The sequence below is a fragment of the Hoplias malabaricus genome, chromosome X2, assembly GCF_029633855.1.
Source record: "Hoplias malabaricus isolate fHopMal1 chromosome X2, fHopMal1.hap1, whole genome shotgun sequence".
Classification (NCBI taxonomy): Eukaryota; Metazoa; Chordata; class Actinopteri; order Characiformes; family Erythrinidae; genus Hoplias; species Hoplias malabaricus.
In genome coordinates, this window is record NC_089819.1 from 52,232,419 (window position 1) to 52,254,747 (window position 22,329).

General features: G+C 43.9%; 1 protein-coding gene across 1 annotated transcript in view; it reads right to left on the bottom strand.

Moving 5' to 3' along the window:
* The window catches only part of LOC136676179 (disintegrin and metalloproteinase domain-containing protein 10-like), a 99,870-nt gene extending 79,609 nt beyond the window's left edge, over positions 1 to 20,261 (bottom strand). Inside the window, exon 1 of the mRNA XM_066653020.1 lies at positions 20,143 to 20,261. Within this exon, the coding sequence (XP_066509117.1) occupies positions 20,143 to 20,209 (67 nt within the window). The 5' untranslated portion in view covers positions 20,210 to 20,261. The remainder of the gene's footprint in view (positions 1 to 20,142) is intronic.
* Positions 20,262 to 22,329: the final 2,068 nt, after the last annotated feature.

Genomic DNA, 22,329 nt, shown 5'->3' on the forward strand with positions numbered 1-22,329 from the left:
CTCCAGAGGTAGTTAATATTCAGTTTCGGTTCATTTAGGGTGGAAATGTCTCCAAACTCGAGAGACGGCTAACTGCATTAGCGACAGTGCTACAAAAATAAACAACTCCAGTTACAAATGAGTTTCTGTGGTGATTCAAACAGTGAATAAAAGATTACAGACAAGTTCAATTTCAGCCGCGTTCAAACAACATCGTTATTCTCCCTCAAACACACCGTTCCACCTTAAAAGACGCAGAGCTTAGAGCTACGTTTCCCCACAATGTTGATATCGTGACTGGAATATTCAGGAAACACTCAGCCACAACAAACGGAAACAAACCAAACCAGCTTTTCTTTACCCTACAAGTGAATATGAGTATAGCATCTACATCATCTATAGCAGAGTTTCACTTGACTGGCCAGGTATAGACCTACAGGCCATTGTGAAATCCTGGCCTGGAACATGAATCAAAAATCTGGATTTGAAGACCTCTGATCTATAGCTTTGTCTATGGTTTCAGCATGTTTTACTCCAGACAAACACAAACCATGTCCATCCTTCACCAGTCATTTGAAACCATGCCTCAGATGGTTCTGCGTAGGAGGCACTCCGTTAAGATTGCACGCACACCCAGGCTGGGCCCATACATGTCCTATTTGCATTCTTTACAAAGCCAGTTTGCCCTCTCACCCCCACTCAGAAGACACAGAAATGTCCGCAGTTAGTCAAGTCCCAGCACCTTGCTTCCACAGGCTTTCCTTCACAAGCAAACAGAGCAGAAAGGATGTGGAGGGTGGATCAGAAAAACAGCGTTCCTTTGTACTACAGCAAACAGGGAACAGTGGAATTGCGCAAAACCACTGCACACGTCAGGACAGAGGATCAGCCGACCCGCACGAGGAGAACTTACAACGGCTAAAGTCACGTCTCACCCCAGGGAACGGAGATCAGGTGTTAGTTGAGAAGAAAGGAACTAGGGGTGTAAATATGATCTGGGCACAGGGGATTCTCTGAACTCTGGGTAGGGCTCTTTAACATTTAAAAAAAATGACACGAAGGTCTTGTTTAACAGTGTGTCAGTTGGTCGGCTCTAGATCCACAGATTAATCAGCTTTTAAACCTTTAAAGGAGACATATTAGACCTCTTTTAAAACAAGTTAGAGGTCAAGGGGCTATAGAAAATATGTTAATGAAGTGCTTTGCACAAAATCAGTCTCACATAAAGAGATCTCACCAGTTCTCAGTTTCAGTCACTTTCAGAACGAGCCGTTTAAGGGCTCTGTCGCTTTTATGCAAATAAGCTGTTGCTGGCCATGCCCCCCCCCACTTGTAAAACCAGCAGACCAAAATGGCAGATCTTCAACTAATCTGGGGGTTGGCAGGTGATGGGTGGTGCCAGAGGTGGTTCTATGCAAATGTCCTTATTGTGACATCACAATAAGGGAGCCATTCAAATGGCTCGTGAAGCATTCAAATCATTACACCTTTCAACTAACTCTCAGAAAACGGATGGATGTCTTAATCTTATTTTTTTGTTTATAGGAACAGAGACCCAAGTAGAAATATAAAATCACGCAAAAAGTGTTTTGAATAATATGTCCCCTTTAAGCAAAAAATAGAAACAAACAAACAAAAAAAATTCCACGGGAAGTTTGGTCTTTGCCAGATGTGGACACAATAACACTGAACTTGCCAAAGCACAGAACTGGATTACGATGGTGAAGTTGACGGATCATTTCCTAAAGAAACAACACTGAAACAAATTCCTGAATAAATGGACATTTACACTCATAATTACAACACGTTTCACATTTCATTCACCATGACATCCAGCGGGGGTGGTTCTTTAGAACAGGTTCTCAGGGTCCTGCAAACGCAGGAGGTGAATATGCAGACGGCGTGGGGAGGGTTTGAGACCAAACCTTTAGAGAACTGAATGAAAGCTGAGAGTGGGAGGAGCTTAAAGACCTGCCAAATCACATTCTAATCACATAGTGCTGAGGGGAAAAGAGCTTTTCTGTCGCAGGAAAATCCTTCACATTTCCTCATTTCCAAACGGAACTGTTTAGTGAACCAAAAGTCACTTCTGTGAGTGTGTGTGAGTGACTCCTGCAATGCGGCTCTGGCTCTAATTAATTTACATACCGCTATAAAGGAGATAAGAACCCTTTGCAGTGGTAATAACTGATCTGGAGCACTTCCAGGAGAGGATTATAATGCAAGCTCTTAATCAAGACTGTACCATCAATCAAGCCAGGGTGGGTCCTTCAGCAGGGCTGTTCCCACCGTAAATTTGCCTAATTTATTTTGCCTGGTGGGTGCTCCATGCTCAAGTGTCTGGAAGGTGATGCAAATGCATCATGAGCTCAACATATCATCATCATCTTTCCTGATCACAAACTAAAATCACAAGGCGTGTCAAGCCTAAATAAGTCTCTACTCATCACTGATGGCTGGAACCTTCATCAGAGTTTCTCCAGATGCTTTTTTTACCCCTTGTCAAGCAGTGAGACAGCACTTCCCAGCCCTTCCACCCCCCCACAACAAAACAGAGGAGATTCTGTGCCCAGTGACAGCTTTGTTTCTCGTAGTTCTTGTTGTGGTCTTAAATCTGACTAAAAATCCAGAGACTATTCTCTTCCAAGTACACAGATTCATGACATGGAACTGTTTCTGCAATTTTCTGCTTGTCTGGACCTCCGCCTGCTGAGAGAACAAAGAAATTTAAGAGACGACACAAGGATAATAAACAGGTGCCGCAGAGCAAGCACGCAGGGACTCGTCTTGTAATTCAAATGTCGAAAAGTGACCTAGATTATGGCTGCAACTCATTTCTATGATCAATTAATCAATGAGTGGTTATTTGATTGATTAACTGAGTTTGTCGGTTCCTTCTCATTCGTCCACAGTTTCACTCTTCTAGTCGTGTGTGCACATTATCCTAGTGGTGGGCAATGACAATGTCGGAGTGTTATAAGTGGGCCAGACCTAAACCACTGGGTTTCACTGGGTCCCCGAATCAGGGCATTAATCAAGAGCAGAAATGTGAAGCCCAGCTCTGAGACCAAGCATAGATCCTGAGGTGTGGACCTTTTAGCAACTGGAACTCAAGTAATTATAACTGAAAACCCCGGCAGCAGGTTAAAATGACCACAAGGACCCTACGAATTTGTCAGAGAGATTCTCAAATCCAGTCCTGCTGTAAACACTGCCTGAACATCAACGATTCAACTAGGGCTGGACGATACGGCCAAAATTTATATCACAATATATTTCTTAAATTTGGTCAATACGATATAATTCCGATATTAAAATGAACAGTATAAAATCCACTGAAAAACTTCCAGAACAAACATGAAACATGATATCACCATCAAACAGTTATTGGCTTTGACAATATTAATATTTTTAAACTAAATTTTAAATTGAGTGTGCTGAACTGACAACAGCACCCTGTAACAGGTCACAGACCCACAAGAAACTACAAAGCTTATCCAACTGATCCAGCCTCGCATTCTTATCAACACACTTCACAATGTTCACACTGCTGTGTACTTCAACCTCTGGGTAAATAAAGGCTGGCCATATCTGTATGCAGGAGGATAACACAGGAGTGAACATAAAAACACCACATCCAACAAAAACTTTGCTGAGCAAATCATTTAAAAACTGAGAAATTTCATTAATTAATTTGTTGAATTTGATGCCTGCAAAAATGTGCCTAAACAATTGGAACAGGGGCATGTTTACCACTGTGTTGAAACACCTATTCATTTAACAACATTCTGCAAGTGTTTGGGAACCGAGAAGACCATCTGCTGTCGTTTTTGAAGTGAAGTGTTTTCCTGTTCTTGCTTGTTATAAGGATTCAGCTGCTCAACAGCTCAGGACCTCTGCTATTGTGCTTTTTTCATTTCATAATGCACCAGTTGTTTCCAGTGTGTGGCAAGTCTGGACTAGTTTAGCTCTTGGACTCTTTAATATGTGGCTATGAGGTTATAACCCATGCAGGTTTTGGATTGGCCTTGAAATAAAAACCGAAAAAGACGTTGTCTGGATGGCAGCCTTTTGCTCCAAAAGCTGTATATATCATTCAGTATTAACGGTGCCTTGTGCATGTCACCCAATCCATGTGCACTAACGCACCGCCATACCATCATGAATGCTAGCTTTCTGTTTTGGGAAAGTTTAAGCAGACCTTAAAGCTCCTCGTGTCAACGTTACTTCTGAAAATCAAGCAGTCAAAAACGGCCTGTACAGGTACAGTCCCATTAACAAACATAAATATACCCTCAAAACTGCAACAGAAATCTTAAAGTCAGAATGTGTTCCTTAAAGGTGTTAACAATTCCATTTACAGAAGGAATGGTGAATATTTACAAGCTTTTATAACAAATCTCTTTAAAAAGAAGACAAAATAAAAGCCTGGTGTTGAAACGCGATGCAATCCATGCACCTTCCAATTCTAATTCTGCAATTAAAACTGAACATGATGCAATGATGTTCTCTAACTGAAGGCACTGGGAACAAACCCTTGTGGGCACAGTAACATAATTTTCTGATGGTGTATACAAATTTTATTTCCTCTTAGATTGCCCACACTCGGCTCATTAGAAGGGACGAAACCCACAGATGAACCCACACCAGCAGGGTGCAGCATATGGTTGCGGTCCCAGATATCAAACCAGATTTTTAAAGAGGGAAGCAAAAGTGGTTTAAATCAGACCATTCAGTAAAAGGATAGAGGTTTGTTCTGATATTTTTCCAGCAGACAAACAGAACCTGAACTTGCAACTGCCACGAGTCTTAGGACTGGACAATCAAGGCCTGAACACCTCATAAAACATGAAACACACACTCCCATGGTGGAGGGCAGCCACCCCAGCTGTTTAGGGAGTAGATGTGGCTTAGGTGCTCTGCTCAAGGACACATCAACTGTGAATGTTGAGCGAGGAGAAAGCACGGATATTTCACCTCCTCTACTCCCATTTTTCAAACTGTGGATATCACAGGCCTAAGTAGACGTCTCTCACCATGGGTGACTGTGATCCTTTTTGTATTTGCATCAGACTCATTTGTCCTCATATATTTGACAAAGCTGTAACAGTGCACAGGCCTGAAAATCACTTCCAGGGTGAATAAATTATAAAGTAAGGCTGATATCAAAAAAGAAAGGCTCATTTACAGGAATTCTCTGGCAGCGCTGCCTTCGGAGGCGCCAACCGAACCAGACACTCACCACTGTAGCGCTGCAGATTGGACAGGCATGGCAGATGTTTTTAGACAAATGAGCTTTTGTGGTGGACCGGAGAGTGAGGCAGCGCTCTGTGGACGATTGTAAACGGAGGGAGGAGGGATTCAGAAACACAAAGACATAACGTGATGCCATTGTTTCTTTTTATACCACCGTCTATGAGTACTGCATGCTTAGTAGAAGAGGAACGGACCACGGGAAACTGGACTGTACAGCAGATTTTATAGTAAACATGCGAGCTGGCGAATCTGGTTGAGTCTGATCTGAGAGGCAGATTTGAGGTTGATGTTGGAGGATTGGTTTTGGATCCCAAACTACACTTCAACCTATTCAAAAAATGTTGCTCCATCACTGCAGAGCACAGTCCCGCTGCTCCACAGCCCACTGCTGAACCAGTAGTGAAGCTCAGCATTGGGCATTGGGAACTATAGCTCGTTTGGCTGCTCCAATGTGTCTGGTCTAAGCCTTCCTGTGAAGATTATACAAGCTTTTCAAACCCAACTCTTGTATCCAGAGCTGAATTCACTCAGTAGAAGAAGTATCTACAAAGTACGTTATTGTACGGCAACTACAGGGTGGGCCATTTATATGGATACACCTTAATAAAATGGGAATTGTGTTCCTGTTTGTGGTACATTAGTTTTTGAGAGGGGGGAAACTTTTCAAGATGAGTGGTAACCATGGTGGCCATTTTGAAGTCTGCCATTTTGGATCCAACTTTTGTTTTTTTTCAATGGGAAGAGGGTCATGTGACATATCAAACGTATTGAGAATTTCACAAGAAAAACAATGGTGTGCTTGGTTTTAACGTAACTTTATTCTTTCATGAGTTATTTACAAGTTTCTGACCACTTATAAAATGTGTACTAAGTGCTACCCATTGTGTTGGATTGTCAATGCAACCCTCTTCTCCCACTCTTCACACACTGATAGCAACACCGCAGGAGAAATGCTAGCACAGGCTTCCAGTATCCGTAGTTTCACCAAACAGTAATATCACCAAACATTCCCATTTTATTAAGGTGTATCCATATAAATGGCCCACCCTGTAGTTTCAAAATTCACAGTTATATTAAGGGTAGCCTCGTATACAGTATCATCAAATGGTCAAAGCCTTGTGCCTCTGCGAAACTGAAAGATGGACCCGGACAACAGGTTGGACTCTGAGGCAGCCAGGAATCTCTCCTCTAGAGCAGAGATAAAGCCATGGCCTGCAGCTCCCCGCTGAAAGCCATGCTGCAGTGAGAGGATTGGCAATTTGTTCCTGGAACACCATTAAAAGCCCATCAGACGGCTCTATATTAGTCCCCGTCTCCAGTCAAAGTTTGTTTACTCTTTTCTTCCAGGGACTGTCAGCTCGGAGCGGCTGAACAGCAGAGCAAATGGCTCTGAGAAAGACAATCACAGTCGGTACAGCATGGATTCTCTTTCTCCGTCGATACTGCAGCGAGTGGGTCTCAGTCTTGGAGAGAAACACAGCGGCGGCGCAGTGTTGTCATAACTCACGGGGAAGCGGGGGATCAGAAATACACACAGAGCGGTGGCCACTGTGATAGAACAGGACTTTCTTTTTCCACTGAAAACCCACAGAGCACAGGCTAATCACTCCCAAAGCCATTAAACAGATCTGCACTTCAGCCATCCGTCCATGCAGTCAGCTCTCATTTTTATATCTTTTGCCATTACTGGATCTCAAACAGCGATGGCACTGATCCAGTACTCAGTACTGATACCACGCCAATATCCTCAGAACAAATGAGTCTAATTCCTAAAAGATAACTGGGCCATGTGACAACAGCATGCGCCAGAACAGGTCAAATGTTAACCAAAGAATGAGTATCTACCAGCATTTTGCCATGTACCTGTTCTAATGAGTGGTCTTTGTTTTTTGTTGTTGTTGTTTTTCGTTCATTGAATGAGTTCAGAGCCTTCACAGATTGACTGGATGCAAGGAAGGAACAGACCCTGGACAAGGCAACAGTCCATCACAAAAGAGCACCCCCTCATCCACCAATAAGCACAATTTTCCAAAGCCAATCTACTTACAGACTTGTGTGTTCGGACAGTGGGAGGAAACTAGGACACCCGGAGGAAACCCACGCAGACACAGGGAGAACACACCATACTCCTCACAGACGGTCACCCGGAGGAAACCCACGCAGACACAGGGAGAACACACCACACTCCTCACAGACAGTCACTCGGAGGAAACCCATGCAGACACAGGGAGAACACACCACACTCCTCACAGACAGTCACTCGGAGGAAACCCATGCAGACACAGGGAGAACACACCACACTCCTCACAGACGGTCACCCGGAGGAAACCCACGCAGACACAGGGAGAACACACCACACTCCTCACAGACAGTCACCCGGAGGAAACCCACGCAGACACAGGGAGAACACACAACACTCTTCACAGACAGTCACTCGGAGGAAACCAACGCAGACACAGGGAGAACACACCACACTCCTCACAGACAGTCACCCAAGTTGGGGTTCAAAACCACAACCTCTGAACCCTGGAGCTGTGTGGCAGCAACACTACAGGAAGTGCCACAGTGCTGCACCTAATGAGGAATTACCCTTAATTTCACATGCACCCACTGCCCCCAGGTTCTCAGTTCTGTACATTCACTGTGTATCATCTCCATGGAAAAGCACGTTTTGCTACACTGATAAAACAGAGACTTGCTAAATATTATTTTGTTCTTTTGATTTTATTGTAGGACAGGAACCCCACAGGTCCCTGGCCAGGTAACCATAAAAATACTATTTAAAAAAATACAATACAAAATTACCCCTTAATTTCAATATATGACCCCCACTCACGCCCCGAATTCATCTACTTTGTAAATCGCTTTGAGCAGCACTGTGTATCAGAGCAAGGTGGAAGTGCTCGTGTCTTCCTGGTCTCAAACGTCAACAGGAAAAACCTCTGTGTTATCATTTTCACTGGACGCGTTTCCACAATCCAAAACAAACAGCACCCCTCAGCCCCCACACACAAACACAGAGAGATGCTTGTCCTGTCAAAAAGGAAGTCCTGTTTACCCCCCCCCCCCCCCCCACTCACTTATAGCGTTTGTGTATTTTATGCACCAAAACTCACAACTCATTCTACGCCACCATTTGCTAAACTCTTAAAACAGACGGTGCTTTTGGACGCTGTGGACGTACAATTTGAAAAACCTGCCAGTCATTTACATTGTGTGAATCATGTTTACACTGAATAGACCAATAGGAATCTTCCAAATCTACTAGAGATGGATCTGATTTACATCAACTTCATTTTAGAAGTTTAGAACGGCTGCTTCCTCCTCCTGAAAAGTCACTATCTTGGATATGTTTGGCTTTGACCGCAGTGATATGCAAATGATCTCCATTTTTATTGGCTGTGCTGCGCTTTAAAGGCAAAGACTCATTATAGATGGGTTTTTATGACCTCACAGCAGCAATATATTGAATCATTTTCCAAATATGGACTTCATTGACTGATTATCGTCACTGTCCAATTAAAAACACGTATTTCCCAAAATAGTAAACCTTCTTAACCTTCAATGAAAGTGCACGTGAAAATTATTTAAAGTAATTTTGGAGCATTTCTATTGGTCCATTGATCATAACATATCCACACAGTGTGAAGGACAGTCGTAGTGTTCAGATAAATATTCACAAAAGACACATGTTTTTAATTGGACAACAACAATAGGTTACACTTTTTGTTCTGGATACACAACTCTTCGATTTACAAAGCAGTGAGTAAACTGGATTTTGATGATATTGGCCCTTTAAAATCTGCTGTGTTTACATGGTGCTGCACAGCCCAGTTCGGTCAGTGTCCTGAGGTCAGCGCAGTTCATGGCGTTTACAGTAAGCACTGCCCAAAGCTAGTGTCCAGCTACTGCTCTGTATGATGTAATACGCTTCTGAGTTAACCGTGGCTTATGCTTTGCCTGTTTTAAGTTAACAGGTGCATCTCAGACTCCACTTACATTCGTTTAACGGATTTAAAATTAGTATGGCTTCAGATATCTGAAATTATAAAGTGTAAGTTGCCACTCAAACACACACACACACACTCACACACCAAAAGACACGGAAGCCTTTGACACTTCCACCCCCTGCCTGGTTAATTCCTGTTAAAAATGAGTCATAGCAAGAAGATACAGCAAGGGCTTTGTATCAAATGCATTACAGTCCACAACAGACTCAGCACAGAGCGCAGTGGCCACAGAGGCCCAGATTAAGCTGAATGTAGCTGAATGCAAATTACCTTTAGCTCTTGTGTCTGAACGTTAAAGTGACAGTAGCGGAAAAACAAATTTAATCAATGTACATGTTTACAGACAATCAACAGTGCAGACAGAACTCAGGAGGCAGGTGTGTGATGATGAAGGCAGCAGTGGGCAGAATGATAAATCTGCAGGGCATAAATGTAGCTTCAGTGCAGAAATAAAGAAGGGAACTTCGTGCATTTAGCGTGTCTTGGCGGAGCGACTACAGCTGGGCTCAGAAGGAAGCTGGAAATCTGATCTATAAATACCAAAGTGTTACTTTAAAGGCTAAGCACCACTTAATGAACCTCCATGAATATTTCACATTATTGTAGTTACTGACAGATATAAGTATGAATTAAAATGAAAATAGCAGCTTAATTTGCTTTAAAACTGACAATTTTATTAAAATGATGGAAAAACCCGAGCTCGCTACGGAAATTCTTGAACGCGACCGTGACGTCACTGGTGGACAACAGCCGAACCACGCCGCGGTAAAACACCGTTATGACTGACTGTTATGACAGTATCTAGCTAAATAACCAACATTATTCATGACAATAGCCTAGCAATAAGCTAAACTCAAATTTAGAGGTACCGTTATTCTTGTAAATGTGATCGAAGTCGAACTCGAATTCATCCGACACTATAAACCTCCGTAATGCAGCTACGTAGCCGAGTATAATCTGAGCCACCGAGTTTAGCGAGTCAAGCTAACGTTAACTAACACCAACTAAAACAGGCGAAGTGAGTGTCCTTACCCTGTTTACCTCCATGTTACAGAGGCTCTTGAACACCTTTCGTTGGTGTCCTTACATGCCCATATTGTTGGAAAAGCGCCAGTGAAATGAGCTACAGATAACGGAGTGAGCGGAAGGTCCTTTCCAAAGTGCCCGTTTAAAGTGGACAAATTTTAGTCCATTTTCTGGATATTTTGGGATCTTTGGGCCATTTGTTCACAGATGTCCCACTGTACATTGAATGATTGCAGCCAAAAACAACACACCTTTTCGTCATTTTACATTAAATTAAGTGCAGCTTCTAGAGTGTTGTCCACCGTCTACGTCACAGGCAAGACGCCTATTAGAGTTTCCCAACACCGTTGAGGGGCGGGGATCAACGGTCTTTTAAACCTTATTCCTTCAATTAGTAAGAAATAACATGTTTTCTGACTCTCAATAAACACAAGTTAGGAACTCAACCACTGTATTTATTTGTTTGACACTTTCATAGAGCTGCTGCTTAGCCTTTAAATCTAGAGCTTGACCGATTTATCAGTCGGTTCATGACGACAAAGTGGGGTTTTACCGTTACTGTAAACATTTTTTGGTCGAAGCTTGGTTTTATTTCGCTTCAGACTGTATATAGTTTTTTTTTTTGTTTAAAAGGGCACCTTTGCAATATTTTACCTTGTAGAATTTTCCTTAATAATGTTTCTATTTTACATGACTGTTTCCCAGCCTCTTTCTAACCCTTCTGCGACATGTTAACGTTTGTAAATGACATCTGTTCTGAATGGCAGCCCCTACCATGCCACTTCCACACTCCTTGTAACTTCAGCATGAAGGGGCGGAGCTAAACAGCTGAAGTTCAGTGAAGGTAAGCAGTGTATTTTCTCCTGTTGAGTCGTAGCAGTTGGAGAGTGACAGACAGACTTCTATTAAAAGCAGCTAATTTTGGTTCCAGCCAGAAGTCAAGTCTATGTTTGCCATCTCTACGGAAACGGTGGTAGTGTGGCATCTATTGGAGCATGTGTCTGGATCCCAGGAGTCTCCTTGTGTGTTGTCGTGTTGTCGTCCTGCATTAGAGGTGGACTGTTTGAAGCCTAATCTTTAGGCACGTGTTAGAACCATAATCCGGGTTTACATATCTTTCCACAGCTTCCTGTTCTCCAAAGCTTTTCTCTCTGCCCTCCCTCTGACAAACTACGGTGCATTAGCGCAACGGCGCTGCCTCGGTCTGCCTCCGAGCAGCTGTTTCTCACCACACGACCAAAACAGCCTCGCTCAGAGACAAAGACAGCCTCACCCTCTCGTCCTCTAATCTCCAGGAAGGAACTGCTCACTTCTTCAAAACAAACCCCGTTCACAAATAAGTCACAGGCGTCTTTCCTGAAAAACATCGGTATAATCCGGAGCAGAGGAAAAACAAAGCCGGAAGCAGACCCTCACAAGATCCCAGAGTGATAATTCACTGTACGAACACGTTAATGAAAAATCTCCTTTTCTATCCCCAAGGTTCTCTCCTAAAAAACATCACAGGCTCTGGACGGAGGCCAGCTGAGAGCACGGCGCTCAGAGACAGTAGATTAGCACCTTGCTTTTCCTTCATACAATAAATTATTCATGTGCAGCCCCCTGGGAAAAGAAGATGTTTCGGTTAAAGGTGCAAAGTCAACGCAGTCTTTCAAAAACGCTGCACTACTTCAGCAATAATGTGCTGAAAGCGGAAACTGACTTGGCAGCTTTTCATTTCATTAGGGATGCACAGATACGGGAATTCTGGGCCGAAGATGCAATCTGAGATTTTTCAATTGCGCGTGACAGCACCGGGCAAAATGGACCAAAAACCATCGCAATACAAAAATGACATTTTTATGATACACAATATCGACCAAAACTTGTTGAAAGAAAGACACAACACTCTGGAGACGTCACATTTAAAACAGACATAAAAAGCTTTTTAATAATCCAGACTGGACTTCCAGTTAAACAGGATCAGAGGTGCCGTGCCATTAATCACTGACCACATTCACACAATAACAGACTTCACCTACATAAACACAACATACTTTTATTGCAATTATTATTTTTCTTAAAGGAACACTAGGTAAGATCTGGAATTTGTCCTGAAATCCAGTTCAGGGTCACGGTGGGTCCAGAGCCTACCTGGAATCATTGGGCGCAAGGTGGGAATACACCCTGGAGGGGGCGCCAGTCCTTCACAGGGCAACACAGACACACACACACATTCACTCACATCTACGGACACTTTTGAGTCGCCAATCCACCTACCAACGTATGTTTTGGTAGGTGGGAGGAAACCCACGCGGACACGGGGAGAACACACCAACTCCTCACAGACAGTCACCCGGAGGAAACCCACGCAGACACAGGGAGAACACACCACACTCCTCACAGACAGTCACCCGGAGGACACCCACGCAGACACAGGGAGAACACACCACACTCCTCACAGACAGTCACCCGGAGGACACCCACGCAGACACAGGGAGAACACACCACAATCCTCACAGACAGTCACCCGGAGGACACCCACGCAGACACAGGGAGAACACACCACACTCCTCACAGACAGTCACCTGGAGGACACCCACGCAGACACAGGGAGAACATACCACACTCCTCACAGACAGTCACCCGGAGTGGGAATCGAACCCACAACCTCCAGGTCCCTGGAGCTGTGTGACTGCGACACCTACCTGCTACGCCACAATGCCGCCCAAGGTTAAGGTTAAAATATATATATATTCTCTAGTGCCCAATTATTAGTCTTCACAAATTGACCATTCCATAAATCACCACCAATGACACACAACGCCACCTGCCTCGGAAGGGCGAGGGCCAACACAAATGCACATACAAAACAAACACACACAGCCAACATAAAACTGGTCTGTGAACTGCTACAACACCACTGAACAGGTTAAAGTGCCAGAGGAGAACTCAAACTGCCACAACCAGCTGACAGACTCCCGGGCCAGATTCTGTAGCACCATGAGCCAAGAGCAAGGCCTAAATAAGGACTGTCAATACTGAGCTCAGGTTTAGAAGACAGGGCAAAGTTTTCTCTCCTCAGCTCAGTAAACTGAAAGCAGCGTTAACTTCAGCGCACATTCACTGGCTGGTCTGCGTTGTTCTGAAAGGCCATTGTTAGTGGTCGCAGAGGGAAATCTGTTTCCTTAGTAAACTCCATTCCCACACGCTATTGCAGTGCAGTCTGGTCTGTATCAGTGTGTGTGGGGGTGGGGGTGGGGGGCACTCTGCTGACTATGGTGCATGTTAAACGTTGATGAAGACAGAACTACAGACAGAAAAGGCACTAGGGATGGTCTCTGATCTTTGAATCATATCTGCATTGGCTTTTTGTGTGACTTCATTTTTCCACCTCCAAAGTTCAGTGGTAAATGTTGGTCATAGCTTCCTCTTCTCACAATCCAAGAAAATCTCAGTTACCTGTTGACCTCCACCAGGGAAAGCCAAAGTCAGAGCAGAAGGATGGATACAAACCCCTGTGGATACTTCTCTGAAGATCTGAAGCGAGAACTTGATTGTCTCCTGTCACTCAAAGATGAAAGCTTCAAGTGGTTTATCAGTTATATCACTGCTGAAGAACAGGAAACCTACACACACGCTGTCTGCCCGTCTGTGGCTGTAACATCCGCATCTAACGCTGGCGGATGTTTAATGCTCATGCTCATTACGAGCTCTAACAGATGCAGATTTGGTTTGAAAGCTTGGGATTATTCCGTTTACAGCTTCTTAAATCACAAAACAAGCTTTTTAAATTACTACTGTAAATGAATTTATTAATACTTCAATGGAAATTTTATTCACAGCAAATTAGAAACCAATTCAGTTACAATTTTACACTATGACAGTAAAATGAGAAGATCCAGTGAGTGAGTAAAGAGAGTGAGTGAGTAAAGAGAGTGAGCGAGTGAGTGAAAAGAGCGAATGAGTGAGTGAGTGAGTAAAGAGTGAGTGAGTGAGTAGAACGAGAGTGAGTGAGTAAAGAGAGTGAGCGAGTTAGTGAGAAGAACGAGTGAGTGAAAAGAGCGAGTGAGTGAGTAAAGAGAGTGAGTGAGTAAAGAGAGTGAGTGAGAAGAACGAGTGAGTAAAAGAGCGAGTGAGTGAGTAAAGAGAGTGAGTGAAGAGCGAGTGAGTGAGTAGAACGAGAGTGAGTGAGTAAAGAGAGTGAGTGAGTAAAGAGAGTGAGCGAGTTAGTGAGAAGAACGAGTGAGTGAAAAGAGCGAGTGAGTGAGTAAAGAGAGTGAGTGAGTAGAACGAGAGTGAGTGAGTAAAGAGAGTGAGTGAAGAGCGAGTGAGTGAGTAAAGAGAGTGACCGAGTAGAACGAGAGTGAGTGAGTAAAGAGAGTGAGTGACTGAGTGAGTAAAGAGAGTGAGTGAGAAGAACGAGTGAGTAAAAGAGCGAGTGAGTAGAGTGAGTGAGTAAAGAAAGTGTGAGAAGAACGAGTGAGTGAAAAGAGTGAGTGAGTAAAGAGAGTGAGCGAGTGAGTGAGAAGAATGAGTGAGTGAAGAGCGAGTGAGTGAGTGAGTAAAGAGAGTGAGTGAGTGAGTAAGAAGAACGAGTGAGTAAAGTGACTGTCTGTGTGCGGTAGTATTAGTTTTATAATCTGTGTGAAATGCACTATGTAGGGTGTAGGGCACTATTTGGGACAGAATTTCCTAAACGTGAGAATTTCCTTCCTCTCCTTTTCCTGTTGGATTGTGGGACAATAGTGTCCATCGTTACCATACTCAATAATCAAGTGGTTCTAAGTGTGCACTTTGGATATTTTAATGTACCCAATGTTGACACTGTAACCACGCCCTACACACTCAGACACAAGCAGAATTAGTATTAGGTGCACAACCAGGACGCAGCTTAGTAGCTCTAATTTAGCTCACAAAACCACAGCACTCTTCATAGTAAATCAGCTCTGCTCCCAGGCTTCATTAGGCATTATTATCATTATCTGTAACCCTTAATCCAATTCAGGGTCGCGGTGGGTCCAGAGCCTACCTGGAATCTTTGGGCACAAGGCGGGAACACACCCTGGAGGGGGCGCCAGTCCTTCACAGGGCAACACAGACACACACATTCACTCACACACTCACACCTATGGACACTTTTGAGTCACCAATCCACCTACCAACGTGTGTTTTTGGACTGTGGGGGGGAAACCGGAGCACCCGGAGGAAACCCACGCAGACACAGGGAGAACACACCACACTCCTCACAGACAGTCACCCGCAGCGGGAAACAAACCCACAACCTCCAGGTCCCTGGAGCTGTGTGACTGCGACACCTACCTGCTGCACCACCGTGCCTCCTGTGGTTCTTCTGCGGTACCTTTAATAATAATAATAATAATAATAATAATAATAATAATAATCCAGCTCTATTTCTAAGCTTCGTTAGTCAGGAAATATTAGGTTCTTCTGTGGTTCTCTATTGGTCCATTTCAAAGACCTCCTTTTGCCTTCTGGGAGCAGAGTCATCAGATCAGTTACTGTCACTTTTAGGGCTGGACGATACGGCCAACATTTACATCACGATATATTTCTTAATTATGGTCGATACGATACAATTCCGATATCGATACGATTCACTGAAAAACATCAAAGAACAAACAAGAAGCATGACATCACCATCAAACATAAACCTATAGGCAAATGTGTTTTAAAATCTTATCATTTTATATTGCGATTATATACTGATATTGGATTATGGTCCAGCCCTAGTCACTTTCTGAACAAATCTGGAAAGAGTATAGGTTCTTAGCTTCAAATGCTAGTTCTCGTAAGGGTCTACTTCAAGTAACTTTGGACATTGATCCACTCTTCACTAAAACGTTCACAACGTAAAGGGTTTAGTCTGAACACCATCGTTCGGCTGGTAGCAGAACTCAGCTCAGGATGATGAAAGTGCACATCCCTCCAGTCTAGACAGACACACATACCCAAAAAAAGTCGTTTCCTTGAACACCCTGAAGTACTTTAGTGAGAAAAAGCTCTGGCGTCACGTCAAAGAAATGACTCAAAATAATTCCTCTTTCTGCTGGGCTTCCTGCGTAAAAAGCAGACACAAGCCTTGCTCACCACATGTGTTTTGCACAAGGCATCTCAGGCACCTCCCGCACACTGCCATTACCTGGTGTTAAAGGGGCGGAGACGTATGACAGACGCTGTAAGGACTTCTCGGAACCGTTCTGCGCTCTTAAAGAACGTTATTTAAAGAAGACAATCAAGTTCACGCAAGTTTCCCCCTCACCTTAAACACGGCTGATCAGACAGTGGGCGCCTGATGTCCGCTTCTTTCATTTTGGGGATAAAGCTCAGCTCTAGTGCACAACAAAAGATGCAAATTACTGATGCCAGGCCAGCACTGCCCAGAGACGTTATAAAACAGGACACCAGCTACTGGCTGAATACTGAATGAGAAATCCTATAACACTAAACAAGGTTTCTGTTTGGAGGAAAAGTCCTGTTTGGCAGAACCACGCAGTTCATTGGTAAAGCCTCAAGCAGGAAAAGGCAGTCCGTGACTGTGGAGATAAGCTCATGCAAAACAGCCAGAACAAGGCTGAAACCTCTCTGTAACTTCAGCCAAACGCCAACTGCATTTCCACCCCGTTTTAGCAGAGATTTCAAAACGTGTTTCTGAAAAAACCGCTGTTGGGGATCACGGCGTCCCTCGATTCAAAGTGAAAGCAGCTTGGTCTTGTGAGGGGCTTGTGTAACGGCTCTGTCATGGCCAGTCTCCTATGTTTGGTGGAAACAACAGATTTCGAAAGCTTCAGTGAATTCTTCCATTAATGAGCATTCAGGAGCAGCAAACCACTCATTCACATGCTCCGTCTCAGCTGGGTTTACAGCCTGAAAACAGACTCGGAGAGTGACACAAGCTGTCATTAATATCAGCAAATGCTGCTTCCTACTCCTTCCATTATTGTGAAATCAAGCCTGAGCTTGCCCTCTGTGCTGACAGTCATTACTGTAATAGCGTAGAGCAACAGCCCTCAACGTCAGAGCATTTACAACAGGGCTATAACAACACACCGACCGACGCAAAGACTACACTGCGATTGGAGCGCTTCAGCGTTTATTAATTAATGAATTACAAACATAGTCTTGCTTTTAGTGATTTTCACTTTTAAGATGCAGCTATTTTGGACAAAGACTGTGCAAATACTCTTTGTTCTTTCTGCTTATAACAGCGCTGACCAACAGAGCGGACCCTGGAGCAGCCAAGTCACCTTTTGACACCAAGTTCACATGTTCTCACGTCCTGCTGCATTATGCTGTGGAGCATTCTCTGGACTAATACAGCTTTGGCAAGAGTTAGAGCAGTGTTTGTGATCTAGAACTTATCCTACATCAGCACCTGATTGTTCTAAAGGTTCTGTGGGATAATATTCCGGCAGAAACATTTCAATGACCAGTGCAAGGGCTTCCCCAGGAGAGCACAGGCTTCTATTCCAGCACGAGTGATCAATCTCTGTGTTAAACCCTTGGTAAACGTGTGTATAAAAACTATTAGTTTAGATTTTAGGGCACTCCCACGCCCCTATCGTTTTACAGCCAAGGTTCAAAGCTAATAAATATTAACTGCAGAGAACTGACATGGAAATGAAAACAAAAACTACACGCTTTGTTCGCACCTATCACACACTACTGGTCGTCAGAGTCAGAAATCTTAACTGTGCATTTACTCAGAGGAACTCTGCAGGTCATGCGCTGTGCTGATCACTTCAGAACCATGTTCTAAAAGGGTCATGTTCCTCAATTTTGTGATTTGTTGTGTTTTATTCCCCCCGGAAGTCACTCAGATGTTTTTTGTATGAGTCACGGTTCGTATTTACTCAGCTATTTCCTTGCATCTCTTTCTCTGGAATAGATAAACTGACCTTTAAAACTCTATATGAATACACTGTGTACCATAAAGTGACTCAAACAACATGCACTCGACAGTCTAACACTCCTTACAACTTCAACATGGGGAGGGGGCTAAAGGGATTAGATTTCATATAGGAACCTTTAAGAGTGGTGAATAAACAGAGCAGTGTTTACAGGCTACACTCAACAATTTTAAGGAACTATTTTTCTAATAGGCGAGGAATGCCTATTAGAATGCAAGGCGGGAATACACCCTGGAGGGGGCGCCAGTCCTTCACAGGGCAACACACACACTTACACCTTTGGACACTTTTGAGTCGCCAATCCATCTACCAACGTGTGTTTTTGGACTGTGGGTGGAAACAGTCACCCGGAGGAAACCCACGCGGACACAGGGAGAACACACCACTCTCCTCACAGACAGTCACCCGGAGGAAACCCACGCAGACACAGGGAGAACACACTACTCTCCTCACAGACAGTCACCCGGAGGAAACCCACGCAGACACAGGGAGAACACACCACACTCCTCACAGACAGTCACCCGGAGGAAACCCACGCAGACACAGGGAGAACACACCACACTCCTTACAGACAGTCACCCGGAGGAAACCCACGCAGACACAGGGAGAACACACCACACTCCTCACAGACAGTCACCCGGAGGAAACCCACGCAGACACAGGGAGAACACACCACACTCCTCACAGACAGTCACCCGGAGGAAACCCACACAGACACAGGGAGAACACACCACAGTCGGGACAGTCGGGAATCGAACCCACAACCTCCAGGTCCCTGGAGCTGTGTGACTGCGACACCTACCTGCTGAGTGTAGTCTGTAAACACTGCTCTGTTTATTCCTATAAACATGTACATATACATTAAACTATTAAAATGATTGAACTATAGGTCAAATAAGAAAATATAAGTCAACATTTAACCCCCTAAAACTTTCAGAACGTATTTTTTATTCAAAAAAAAAATCTGAAATTTTACATTTTAAAATTATTTAAAAGTCTTTGACCGGTGGCAAAAAAAATCTCTTTACAACTTTAAAATGTGTTCTGTTCGTGTGAACCTCCCCGCTTCAATCCCCACCCACTCCTCCAAAAGTTAGGTTTATGATGTAATAAACCCTGGCTGTCTGAACTCGCCTGTTGGGAGTCTTTTCGAAATGATTTTGTTTCAAAACAGAAACGCTCAGCCATGGAGTCAACTGCTGATTCTACAGGAGACGTCTCCTTTCACATAAACAGCACCACACCCACATGTTAACAACATCAAACACTTGATTTTCCCTGGAGGAGCATTATACCTTAATACAAAGCAACCTTTTATATTAAACCACTCTGAACAACTTTCATTTCAGCAAAGGAAGTCGTGCACAAAGGTGGAAAACAGATGAAGTAAACAGTAAACAACAGTGAAAAGCACTGACTGCACCCAGCCCTTAGATACAGTTCATACAGAATCCAGCGGTTTGCTTCTACTTAATGTTTACAGGTATTTTCTAAACTCCTACAGAGGTAAACACGGTTAACGTCTGCTGCTAAGTGTCTAAAGAGGTAGTGAAGAGATATAAGAGACTTTATTGCGTTTTCGTTGTGAAAATAAAGAGTTTTTTAAAGAGTAATTGAGTGAATGTGAGAAGGTGCTGGTTGTAAAGTGTAGAGAGTTAGGAGGGTTCAGTTGAACTGACAGTTAGAAGGAATCTAGGGGCTGTTTTCCCAGCTCTCTTCACTTTGAAATAAAGCCTGGACTCTGTATCTAAAGCCAGAGCCGTTATCCCTCGGTGTAGGTGTTTGTTAAGAGCTGTACTTGTTCTGATCTTCAGAAACGCAGTAGTTTAGAGACAGAGACTGGCACGGTAGAGGACTTCCGCACCCATTAAACATTGAGAAACAGAAAGTGGCTGAGCTTGTAGAGCGCTCAGACTCCCTCTCTCTACCCGTAGAGAGGTCAGTAAGAGCCGGCCACTCACCTGAGCTCTGGGGTAAGCAGTAAAAGAGCAGAAGAAGTTTAATGAAGGCGCTGTGTGTTAAATCCATAGCCGCAGCTTCTTCATCCGTCTCCCCCCGCTCTGATCAGCTTTACGGCAGCTGCTGCTGCTCTGCGGCACCCGAGCTCCGTCTCTGAGTGCGTGACGTCAAACGGGGCTCACGTCATCTTTTGAGGGGAGGGGTTTCGCCACGCCCACTTTACTCCAACAACAATAACAAACTCACGGGTCCGAGTCTACAATTATTTAATGCACAGTAATTCGACATAAAATATTAAAAACATGACTTTTATTTGTAACTTTAATTTTAATGTGCTTAAAGTATTATTGTTTAACAACAAATCTCTAGATTAAGACACCTTCCAGTGACAATCAAGTTTTAAAATGTGATAATATGTCTGTGTGCTGTTGTTTATACACTAGAAGACATACTGAGTGCATATGCAGTCAACATCATGGCTAAGCGTTGGGGAAACCGGAGCACCCGGAGGAAACCCACGCAGACACAGGGAGAACACACCACACTCCTCACAGACAGTCACCCGGAGGAAACCCACGCATACACAGAGAGAACACACCACACTCCTCACACACAGTCACCCGGAGGAAACCCACGCAGACACAGGGAGAACACACCACACTCCTCACAGACAGTCACCCGGAGGAAACCCACGCAGACACAGAGAGAACACACCACACTCCTCACACACAGTCACCCGGAGGAAACCCACGCAGACACAGGGAGAACACACCACACTCCTCACAGACAGTCACCCGGAGGAAACCCACGCAGACACAGGGAGAACACACCACACTCCTCACAGACAGTCACCCGGAGGAAACCCACGCAGACACAGGGAGAACACACCACACTCCTCACAGACAGTCACCCGGAGGAAACCCACGCAGACACAGGGAGAACACACCACACTCCTCACAGACAGTCACCCGGAGGAAACCCACGCAGACACAGGGAGAACACACCACACTCCTCACAGACAGTCACCCGGAGGAAACCCACGCAGACACAGGGAGAACACACCACACTCCTCACAGACAGTCACCCGGAGGAAACCCACGCAGACACAGGGAGAACACACCACACTCCTCACAGACAGTCACCCGGAGGAAACCCACGCAGACACAGGGAGAACACACCACACTCCTCACAGACAGTCACCTGGAGGAAACCCACGCGGACACAGGGAGAACACACCACACTCCTCACAGACAGTCATCCGAAGCGGAACTCAAACCCACAACCTCCAGGCCTCTGGAGCTGTGTGACTGCGACACCTACCTGCTGCGCCCCCGTGCTGCCCCAAACTTGCAACAGTAACTTTGAAAAAATAAAAAAATAAAAATCAATGCAAAATGCAACAGTAGGGGAAAAAAAGAAATGTAAGATATTTTACTTGCTTTACTTCATTAGCATAAACAAAATAAACACAAACCTGCAATAATAACATTCATAATCATTTTAATTCAGTTGTACCCTAATTTTTCATGCAAATATCCAGTTTATCCAAGTAAAAAAAAAACAAAAAATAAAAAATAACAACCTGAACCCACTACAAACATTACATTAGGCCCTGAGTTCACGGGGAGTCCGGTTTAGGGGCCTAACCCCTTCGTGAGCGTCACAGGTCCCTCAAATGAAACTGCAAGCACAAGGCGTCATCAAGTGGCGAAAACGAGCACTGCAGACATTAACTGATCCCTCAAAAAATTATTTGCACTTCTAAATTTACAATATTTATAGAATATTGCACATTGAAGCACAAATCAACAAACAAACAAACAAACAAATGAATAAATAAATAAGACAGGAATGTTGTGGTGGTTTCAGATTTACATTTTGATTTTATAGTTTTATTATTGTTATTAATTTGCTAAATTACATTTAAAGAACGGGGAAAATAAAAATATTAAATCAGTCCTAAAATAAAACGTCTATATTTGTTCTGTATTAATTATTTACTATTTAAATTTGATTGTAACTTGATTGTTTTCCCAGTAAACAAGGAACGTCCCTGGACGTTCAAAATAGGTCTAAAAGTAGTCTGTTCGTCAAGGACATATTTGAAACGTCAATGGACGTCCAAAATCCATCTTAATAAGTTAGTTAAGTGGTGACCAATCGATAACGTCAGTGGACGTCCAAAACGC